Source organism: Humulus lupulus, chromosome X (assembly GCF_963169125.1).
Source record: "Humulus lupulus chromosome X, drHumLupu1.1, whole genome shotgun sequence".
Taxonomy (NCBI): Eukaryota; Viridiplantae; Streptophyta; class Magnoliopsida; order Rosales; family Cannabaceae; genus Humulus; species Humulus lupulus.
The window spans coordinates 9,165,506-9,177,385 of record NC_084802.1 but is presented as its reverse complement, the minus strand read 5'-3'; the positions used below and the strand labels follow the sequence as shown (position 1 = coordinate 9,177,385).

The window sequence follows — 11,880 nt, the reverse complement described above, 5'->3', positions numbered from 1 at the left end:
TTTTGGTCAGATTTATAATTATGACTTTTGTGAAAACCTTCAAGTTTAACTTGTAGGGTAATCACTACTTCAAATTCATGAGGTGATTCAATCACTTAAAAATAACATTAAAAGAAGAAGATAGAATATTTGAAACTTCACACAATTTTTTTTTTTTGTTGTTGTGCAAACTATAATATATGTAAATACAATTAAGGCTGTGCAAAAACGATCCGATCTAATAATAAACCGATCGATCAAATGTCAACCGACCGCTAAAAATTAGATATCCAATCATGATTGGATTGGATCAGATGACATTTTTAAAAATCCAATATTGGATCGGTCGGTTCTTGGATGACATGTAAATCCAATGGATCCAACCGACCGGTCCAATCAAATCCAATAATAATCCAATACCATTCAATTAATATTCAGATAAAAAATATATTATATATTTTTTTAAAGTTAAAATATATTATATTTTATTACATTTATTGTTTACATATATTAAAAAGTATTTATATTCTGAAGAAAAAAAAGCAAATCCCTAAACCCTAATAAACTAATAAATATTGGATCAAAAATATTAGATGGATCCGATCTAATACAGGGATTCATATCCATTGGATGGAACCAATCCAATCCAATGACTTATTGGATCGGTTCGATTTGGTTCAGTTCGATTGAGCATACAGTATTGGATTTGATCGGTTGGAGAAATCCAACATCCAATGTATAATTGGATTAGATCTGGATGGGTCCAAAAACATTGGATATGGTCCAATAAACAGCCCTAAATACAATGTACCTTTACAAAATATAAATATATATACTCTTTTTTTATATATATTGGTGTGTCATTTTTTTATTTTTATGACATAAATCAGTTGTAATCTTAATTTTTTTTTATATAATAGTATATAGTGTAATTATTTAGAATTTCTTACAAATTTTTAAGAAATTTTAAATAATTTAAAATATCAAAATATATATTCATATAGAGTTATATCACATTTTTAAGTTAACCAAGTAATTACATCAATTTTTACTTGACTAAATAAGCAAGCATATAAATAAAATTCAGCAAATTTTTAGCCCTAAGAAAAATTAGAGGCAAAAGCAACTAATATGTTGAAAAACTTGCGATTTAGTTTTTAATTTTTTTTATGAGAAAAGTAGTCAATGTATTCGTCCTTACACAACCTAATATTTTTGTTAAAAGCTAATTGGGTGTCCACGTGGCACCTTATTATTTGTCAAAATCATTAATTTTTTCAAAAAAATTGAATTGAATTTATAATGAAAAAAATTAAATAAAATACATTTAAATTAAAAAAAAACAAATATTTAAATCAGTTAATAATTAAAAATTAAAAATAAAAACATTTTCTTCATCTTCTCCATTAACAAAAATTTAATTTCCAAAAACGCAAAAATTCATCATCACCATCAACATCAACATCATTTATCAACAAAAAATCAGATCACCAAAGGCAGAAAGATTGGACCATGGAATTAAAATTCGAATAGAGGAAGGAAACCCCTCTCTTTTCCTCTCATCTCAACACTAGTGGCCCTAGCAAACAGCGCCTGGATCCATGGCAAGAGCCCAGGCAATGCTCCACAAGCTTTGCTAACAAAGAGAGAAAAGAAGTCGTTGACAGAGCTACCCATTAACGGAAAAAATGGCAGGAATAAAACCCCAAGTCCGAGACAAGCACGAAGCTACCTTCCGAGTAAAACGTGGGTTCTCAGCCTATATCAGGCCACCATGCACGTGGGTTGGGGTCGTTTGTCGGCGGCCATGTCTGCAAAGGTTTGGGTTGTAGTGAAGAAGATGAAAGAAAATGGCGGGTGAGGGAGAGAGCATCGGGAAGATGAAGGAAGAAGAGAGAGAAAGAATAATTAAAATTTATGTTTTTTATTTTTAGTTTTTAGTTTATTTTTATTTGAAATATATTTTAAAATGTATTTTTTTAAAATATTATGAATGGGTAGTATCACGTGTATATCTAAACAGTGTTTAACACGTACTGATTAATACCAACGGAAGTGGACATTTGATGCTTTTTCAAAAAAAAAAAAAAAAGTGAATACTAAATTATAAAATTTTCAAAATATTAAGTATTTTTATAGCTAATTTCCCATTTATTAAATTCATCTAAATTCTCAATTGATACTTTTCCTTAAAAAAAAAATAGATTGGATACTAAATAGTAAAATTTTCAAAATATCAAGTGCTTTTGCCGCTAACTTCCCTATTATTAAATTCATCTTCATTTCTAATGTATATGTATGGTCATTTTCTGCTGTCTAATCTTGTAGAGAAATAGAGGTTATGAATTGGTCAATTGTAATTTGTAGTTTGATTTTGAGGAAGTAAATGGACTATAATAGTCAATTTTCAAATGCAATTGCTTCTTTTATTTTATTTTTTTAAAGAGATGTCATTATAAATATTTTTTTACCTTAAATTATAATAAAAATATAAAGAAAAAAATTGAGGTTGAATCCCCTGAACCACAACTGTTACTCATTAATTACTCGTTTGCTGCCACTTGAGCTTAGGTGTATGAGTGTATATTATATTCGTTTGCCAAAATATAATAAGCTTACCAAAAAAATCATCCAACAAGCATACCAAAAAAGTTTAAAAAAGAAAAAAACTAAAGTAAAAATGCATAATCAAACTTTATTCCATTCTTTTTTTGTCTTCATAATATAGAAGAATTAGGAATACATGAATCAAATCCTAAATAGTTAAGGTGGAGAATTTGGTAGGGTTTTGCCATTGTGTAAAGGGTTTGGACCACTTGGAACAGTCCTTTTTTGGCCCCATCTTGGTAGGTTTTCCGGCTGGTTTTTGTCATTATGTAAAGGGTTTAGACCAGAAAGAATAACAAACAGAGAAGAAGTTTTTGACTGAAAATGCGATCTCTCTCACCACTCTTACAGAGAGATGAGCCAATGTTATTTATAGAAAGATATTACAAGAGATTGCAGTCTAACAGACTACCCGAGAATCTCGGAACGTTACAATGAACAGAAATAACAAACTCAACTAACAACTAACTCACGCCTTTCTCATGCTCACTGAAGCTTTGTATATCTGATATAACAGATGGCTCAACATTCCCCCTCAAGCGAAATGGTGAACTCACCACCTTAAGCTTGTTCCTAAACTTTAGAAACCTCTCCACAGATAGCCCTTTGGTGAGGACATCTGCCACTTGGTCTTGTGTTGGCACATATCGAATGTCAATCAATTTTTCCAGAACCATATCTCTCACAAAATGCACATCTATCTCTATGTGCTTAGTACGAGCATGATAAACTGGGTTGGCAGCCAGTGATGCAGCTCCAATGTTATCACACCAAATAATTGGTGGCTGTTGAACTGGTATATTCATTTCCTTCAGCAGAGCTTTAAGCCAAACCATTTCAGCAGCAGCGTTAGCCAATGCGCGGTACTCTGATTCGGTACTCGAACGGGCAATGACATGTTGTTTCTTGGAGCTCCATGAAACTAAGTTCGAGCCCAAATACATGCAATAGGCTCCTGTTGACTTTCTATCATCTGGGCAGCTAGCCCAATCTGCATCAGTAAAGCCCTGTAGAGTGAGTGTGCGTGAGTTTCCAGGTCTGAAACAGATACCATAAGTAATGGTGTCTTTTAGATATCTAAGTACTCGTTTACAAGCTTTCCAATGAGTGACAGTAGGAGCTTGCAAAAATTGGCTCAACTTAGATACTATGTAAGAAATGTCAGGCCTGGTAATAGTCAAGTATTGAAGTGCTCCAATAGTGCTCCGATAGATACTAGGATCCTCCATTGATTCCCCCTCACTCCGAGACAGGGTCTGTCTAGGTGCTACTGGAGTTGAACAACCTTTTGCTCCTGTCATTTTCACCTTGTAGAGAAGATCGGAGATGTACTTGGACTGAGATAGATACAACCCAGTAGAGTCTCGGAAGGCTTCTATACCAAGGAAGTAGTGAATAGGACCCAACTCCTTTAAGGCAAAGGCTCCATTCAAGTCAGTTACCAGCTTTTGGATAAGTGTAGGACTCGTTCCTGTAACCAGTAGATCATCTACATAGACAAGAAGAAATATGAGTTGTGAGTTGTTGATATAACAGATGGCTCAACAAGACCAGATGGTAGAGTTTTCTTTTGCCCCCATCTTGGCGGGTTTTCTGGTGAGTTTTTGCCATTATGCAGAAGGTTTGAACCAGATAGAACATTTTCTTTTAGGCCCCATCTTGGTGGGTTTACTGGTAGGTTTTTGCCATTATATAAAGAGCTTGGACCAGATGGAACATCCTCATTTTGGCCCCATCTTGACGGAGAATTCTTCAAGTGAGTAGGAATTGAGACTCTTTGACCAACTCTCCCCAACTCCAATTTTGAACCAACATTGTCAACTTCACTTTGGTGAGCTTCCAAAGTAGAAGACTCCAACAAAAGAGTGATTGCTACTGTAACCAAAGAAATCTTGAAATAAGAACCCATTTTTGTTTTTCTCTTCTTTTCTTTCTTGAAACAATTTTTTTTCTTCTTCTTGTGATGTTGATTGATAAACATGTGTATTTATAGGTAGTGTGTTGTGTTGATAGAGAACAATATCAAAAAATGCATGTCATTGATTGATTATTGTTTTGTGAATTATCATAGATTTACCTAAACTATTCTTTCTCGATAATTAATGAGATCTTATTTATATATATATATATTCTATATAAAAAGTGTGTGGATAACAATTTTTTTTAATTTTGGTGGTTTTTTATATATTTTTTCGATATTTTTAACATAATATTTTTATATTTAACAAAATATTCTTATATTTAACGGTAGGTTATAAACATGACTTAAACTTAAATAAAATAAAATAATTAATTAATTAAACAAATTAAAATAAGATACTTTTGAGATATTTTACAATGATAGTTATTTAAAAATAATAAAATCATATATTTAATAACTTAATTAAACTTAAACTTAATATTATATTAAACATATAATATATAATTTTTTATTGTCACTCTTAAATTCAAAAACTAGAACAAATATAAACTTAAACAAAAGAATAAATTAAAATAGTATATTTATAAGATATTTTATGATAATTTAAATAATTAATCATATTTATTTAAAAATAATAAAAACATACATATTATTTTTTATCTTATAAATTTAAGTGATAGTTTGTTTTTATCTAGTGATTTGAGCTCTGTTTCTTCATCAAATTCACCAAAGAGCATTGTGAGATACATTAGAAACTAAAAATAGTTTATGCATGTATACTATTGTCTACACTATGACTTTTTATATTCTTATTTTATTTTCATTATTAATTTCATTTTATATATATGTCATATAGTCATACAAATATATATTTATGTCAACGTTGTGTTTAAATATCATATATGTAGAGATTATTTATATAAATATTTATATATACTATAGAACTATAATTTATTCTATTATATATATTAAAAAAAAATAGTCAACCAATTTTTATTAAAATTATAAACAATATTTATAATTTTAAAACTAAACAAATGTGTATTACACATTACTTATACGTAGTATATATATATATTTATTCGAGTAATGATATTCTATTTGCATTTGATTTTTATATGTACTAATATGATATGATTTTTTTAACCAATTATATTCTTTTAAATGAGACTTAATATGTTAAAAAGACATTTCATGTCAACAAAAAATATATGTATATTTGTGTGTAAAATTTGGTGCATGTACACATGTCCATATATTCATTATTCCTAAATTTTTACCAAACATATCAAGGATATTTATACTAAAAGTATTAAAAATAAAAAAATAAACCTACATGATCAGCAATGATTATTAAATACAAAAATGAAAAAAATTACAAGAAATAAAAGTTACTAATGTGAATAAAAAGTTATTGGGGAAACTTTTATATATTTTTTTTAAAGATCGATTTACCACACAAATAATACAATGTTAATTTATAAAAAGCTGCATTGTTATTTTTGTTTCTAAATATAATAACGTTAGCCAGATGCTATGCATTCAAATTTGATGAGTTAGTTAGATGTAAATATCCATCTAAGTATCCAATTTTTACATTTCATTTAATGTTTCTTTTTTTTTGAGTAATTTAATGTTTCTTTTTTTACATTACAAATAAATGGTTGATTTTTTTTAAAAAAATTGTGTGTTGTACTAAGCTAGCTTCCCACACCCAATTGAATATGGCTAGCACTTTGTGATCGTGATGTGTCCATTGATCTCGTAATATTCCTAGCACGTGATGCGTATAGTAGTAGCACGTGATGCGTATAGTAGCTCGCTCCTAAAAATGAGCAATAAACGTCACATTTTAAGTTTTATAGTTAATATCAATAACATATCATAATGTGCATAATTTGAATGAGAAATCTGTTAAACTAATATAATTTTTTTTTACATATAAGTGCTATCTACATTTCGGAAAGACGAATCGATCTCTCTCTTATCTATTATTTTATGAGAATTGAATGCATCTCTTGATTTGTTAGAAGTGAGCTCAATTTTATTTGAGTAGAGGTTACCATACCAAAATCTCTACACATTTCAAAACTTCTCCATTCTCTTCATCTTCTTCTTCTTTTTATTTTTTTTCTATGTATTTTTAGAGGAAAAATTTGGGGGTTTCTCCTCCAAATTTTCCTATTTATGTTTGTAATTTTTAGTTTGTAATTTATATTCTAGTTATGTGCTTCTAATCTTTTTCATAAGATTATTAAGATCATGATGAAGCAACTTGTAATTAGGTAATATTTATGTTGTATGTTGATTTCCCTTGTAATACAACAAAGTTTATGGATTTTTCTTCTACATATATTTCTTTCATCTTAAATATCTTGTATTTTAGATTGTTAGAACATATTTATACTTTGTTCTTCATTAGTGCATAAACATAATAATCTTTGTGTAAGATGTGTCATTAAATTGTATACATCCATGCTTAAAACAAAAATATTATGTTTTGCCATATAAATAATGTTCATTGATTTATTTGTTATTTTATTAGATTGATTTACACTAAATTCTTTGAAATTATAACTTTGAAAAGTGAAGAAAAATCCTATCTTTTTAGAAATAATTTGTGCTTAAAATTATAAATTTATTTAGAAAATTGGGAATCAATATACTAATAAATATTATTAAACTTACATTTTGTGGATTCTAGTATCTTAATAATATTTTCTTTTAACACTTATTTTCAACTCAGTATTGCTTTATTTTTATTCTTTTAAATAGCTTTATTTTTCAATCTTTTATTTTATGTTCATAATATTAAAACTCATCAATCTTTGGAGCTAGGTTAGAATTTATTATTTTTTATTTAAAATAGTTTCATTTTCGATTTTAGACAACTCCTTTGGGTTCGACATCCTTGCTTACATGATCACTATTCTATATGGACGATTCGTGCGCTTGCGATATATAAATTTTTAAACATACCCGTTTTGGGTCCACCAAGTTTTTGGCGCCGTTGCCGGAGAGTTGCAAGAGAAAATAAACGAAATTTATCTCAAGGTTAGTGAATTCTTCTACTAGTTATTTTAATTTTTGCACTTAAAAAAAAAACTAAAAAATATATATATATCTATAAAAGCTAAAAAAAAAAAAAGATAAAAAGAAAATTTGGGACGGTTTTACCACCCATAAAAAAAAAACTTACTTATATATTTATATTTATTGTTTTTTTTTAGTTGACGACACTAGTGCCTCCTATCTATCCTTTTAATTTTTATAGTTGATGACACTTGTGTCTCCTAATTTTGTTTATTTATCTAGTTGTAATTTTTTATTTTATTTAATTTCCGCAAGTTACTAGTTGATGGCAATTTTGCCTCCTAGTATTTTATCTTATGTTTTAGTTGATGGCACTTGTGTCTCCTAATTTTTACATTATTTTTGTTATGGTTGATGGCATGCTATGCCTCCCTACTCTTGCTTAAATTTGGATAGTCTTATTTAATTTTGCCTTATTTCTCTTTATCCTTTATCATTTTATTGTGAAAAAATATATATATATTCTTGAAAAGAAAAAAAAAAAAAAAAAGAACTTAAATCTTGTCCTAGCTCTTATTTTCATTTCTTAACATTGTTTTTTGTTCTCTTAATTTTTATTTTCTTGTTCTTTTTTTTTCCCTTAATTGTCATCTTTAAAAAATAAAAATTTAGTTTGTCATTTAGTTTCTTCCATATGGATCATTTTAATCATAGTTGGAATTCTGAGTACAACTATTATGAGCAATTAAATTTAAATTATGGAGAAACTAATAATATGTATGATATGCATGAATCATTTGATATCTCATTTGCCCCCACCTATAATCCAAATTTTTCATTATGTCATACCCAGTTTCTAATAGGGCATGAATTCAACATACATAATCAAAGTCATGCCCAATCCGACCTATCATATCCCATTCAACAAGAAACAAGCTCATCTTTAGAGGATACCCTACAACAGTTTATGCAATCAACCTACCAAATTTTACTAGCCCAATCTCATTCAATCTCAAAAATTGAAACAAAAGTAGGACAACTTGCAACTGTAATAGAGTCAGAAAAACAAGTTTATCCCAACCAACCCATTCCCAATCCAAATAGTCAAATTGAAAATGAAAAGGAGAATGAAGTTGTTGAAGAACTTGTAATATGCATCCACCCCCCTAATAAAACCAAAGAGTTGCATGAGATAATTTTAGTGGCTCATAAGGAAAATGAAAAAGATATAATTATATTTCAAGAGCCCATAATTGAACAAATTTGTTTATTTACTCAAAATGAAAATGAGCCTAATATAGATATGCAATTTTCGTATTTTATTGATATTCCATTAAAATTGCATATTTCTAACTTTCTTGTAGGTGTGATGTTATCAATTATTATTTATGGCATTTGCATCAAAGTCATAACTCACCCTACTAATGAAATTTTACACCATCGATTGGGTGTAGGTTAAAAGAAAAAAAAATTATAGTCGAGCTAAAGACTATAAACTAAAGCGCTTTGTGGGAGGCAACCCATACTTTAATGTTTCATTTTATATTTCACTTGTTGTTGTGTGTTTTTTGTTTCATGTTTTTCAATTTCCAAAAAGCTTGAAGGAAACTTCTTGCCCAAAAAGAAAAGAAGAGAAGAAAACAAATGAGTCAAATCAAGGAAGCATTCATCAAAGGGAGTAGTTCTTAATTTTTTCCATTTTATTAAACATTGAGGACAATGTTTCATTTAAGTTTGGGGGTAGTGTGTATGTATTTTTCTTAGTGTTTATGTGTGTTTTCTATGTGTTTATGCATGTGTGTTTTTTTTTTTTTATTTGTTGTAAAATTCAAAAAAAAAAAAAATCTTTATTTGTTTTTCTTTTTGTTTTTTATGTGATTTTCATTTATTATATAATGTTAAAAAAAATTATTTTCCTTGTTTTGTTTAAAAAAAAAAAATTGGTGATTGTTATAAGAATTTTAATTGAAATTGTTCTTAGTTTTTAGAAAAATATAAATAATTATTAAGCTTTACTTTTAATTTCTAAGCTAGTTTTGTTTAAATATATATTTTTCATAATATGTCACTTTTCTATTCTATTCGAATTTGTGATATTTGGATATAGTTTATTTAAACAGTAAATTCCTTAAATCTCTAAAAAAAAAAATTTTGAAAAATCCTAGAATTTGCTTGATTATCTCTTGAGATTTAATTTATTTTTGTTTGCATAAGCTTATCTAAATGTTCACATGATAATTTGATGTTTTTGTGTTAAATATCTATTTTGAAAACAATTTTAACTTTTCAAATTAATCACATAAGCTTTACTTTTATTTGTGATTTTCTTTGAACTATTTCCATTATGTAATTTTTTAGTTAAGCATTTGATATCACCAATTAAAAAAAAATGTGTGTTTTTAATTTTTCTTTTGCTTGAGGACTAGCAAAATATTAAGTTTGGGGGTGTGATAACTCTACAAAATAGAGTTATTTTACCACTTTTTATGTGCTAATTGTTGCTTAATTCTTGAGTTTTTAATTGATTTATTAAGTTTTTAATTGCTTAATTCACCAATTAAAATATTATGAATTGGACCGTTTATGTAGTATCACGTGTATATCTAAACAGTGTTTAACACAACGGTACTGATTAATACCAATGGAGGTGGACATTTGACACTTTTGTTATTAAAATAAAAAAGTGAATACTAAATTATAAAATTTTCAAAATATTAAGTATTTTTATAGCTAATTTCCCATTTATTAAATTCATCTAAATTCTCAATTGATACTTTTCCTTAAAAAAAAAATAGATTGGATACTAAATAGTAAAATTTTCAAAATATCAAGTGCTTTGACCGCTAACTTCCCTATTATTAAATTCATCTTCATTTCTAATGTATATGTATGGTCATTTTCTGCTGTCTAATCTTGTAGAGAAATAGAGGTTATGAATTGGTCAATTGTAATTTGTAGTTTGATTTTGAGGAAGTAAATGGATTATAATAGTCAATTTTCAAATGCAATTGCTTCTTTTATTTTATTTTTTTAAAGAGATGTCATTATAAATATTTTTTTACCTTAAATTATAATAAAAATATAAAGAAAAAAATTGAGGTTGAATTGAATCCCCTGAACCACAACTGTTACTCATTAATTACTCGTTTGCTGCCACTTGAGCTTAGGTGTATGAGTGTATATTATATTCGTTTGCTAAAATATAATAAGCTTACCAAAAAAATCATCCAACAAGCATACCAAAAAAGTTTAAAAAAGAAAAAAACTAAAGTAAAAATGCATAATCAAACTTTATTCCATTCTGTTTTTGTCTTCATAATATAGAAGAATTAGGAATACATGAATCAAATCCTAAATAGTTAAGGTGGAGAATTTGGTAGGGTTTTGCCATTGTGTAAAGGGTTTGGACCACTTGGAACAGTCCTTTTTTGGCCCCATCTTGGTAGGTTTTCCGGCTGGTTTTTGTCATTATGTAAAGGGTTTAGACCAGATGGTAGAGTTTTCTTTTGCCCCCATCTTGGCGGGTTTTCTGGTGAGTTTTTGCCATTATGCAGAAGGTTTGAACCAGATAGAACATTTTCTTTTAGGCCCCATCTTGGTGGGTTTACTGGTAGGTTTTTGCCATTATATAAAGAGCTTGGACCAGATGGAACATCCTCATTTTGGCCCCATCTTGACGGAGAATTCTTCAAGTGAGTAGGAATTGAGACTCTTTGACCAACTCTCCCCAACTCCAATTTTGAACCAACATTGTCAACTTCACTTTGGTGAGCTTCCAAAGTAGAAGACTCCAACAAAAGAGTGATTGCTACTGTAACCAAAGAAATCTTGAAATAAGAACCCATTTTTGTTTTTCTCTTCTTTTCTTTCTTCAAACAATTTTTTTTCTTCTTCTTGTGATGTTGATTGATAAACATGTGTATTTATAGGTAGTGTGTTGTGTTGATAGAGAACAATATCAAAAAATGCATGTCATTGATTGATTATTGTTTTGTGAATTATCATAGATTTACCTAAACTATTCTTTCTCGATAATTAATGAGATCTTATTTATATATATATATATATATTCTATATAAAAAGTGTGTGGATAACAAATTTTTTTAATTTTGGTGGTTTTTTATATATTTTTTCGATATTTTTAACATAATATTTTTATATTTAACAAAATATTCTTATATTTAACGGTAGGTTATAAACATGACTTAAACTTAAATAAAATAAAATAATTAATTAATTAAACAAATTAAAATAAGATACTTTTGAGATATTTTACAATGATAGTTATTTAAAAATAATAAAATCATATATTTAATAACTTAATTAAACTTAAACTTAAT

General features: G+C 27.9%; 1 protein-coding gene across 1 annotated transcript; it reads right to left on the bottom strand.

Moving 5' to 3' along the window:
* Positions 1-3,050: 3,050 nt before the first annotated feature.
* LOC133805471 (uncharacterized mitochondrial protein AtMg00810-like) lies at positions 3,051-4,495 on the bottom strand. The gene is made up of 2 exons (XM_062243658.1): positions 4,195-4,495; positions 3,051-4,075 (listed from the first exon to the last, which is right to left on the bottom strand). The coding sequence occupies exons 1-2, from the start codon at positions 4,493-4,495 to the stop codon at positions 3,051-3,053; spliced, it is 1,326 nt and encodes a 441-aa protein (XP_062099642.1).
* Positions 4,496-11,880: the final 7,385 nt, after the last annotated feature.

Excerpts from the sequence above, each read along its gene's own strand:
- LOC133805471 (XM_062243658.1), bottom strand. The coding sequence starts at position 4,495 with ATGGGTTCTTATTTCAAGATTTCTTTGGTTACAGTAGCAATCACTCTT. Across the intron at positions 4,076-4,194 it reads TTCAAACCTTCTGCATAATG|ATGATCTACTGGTTACAGGA; the intron begins GCAAAAACTCAC and ends TTGTCTATGTAG.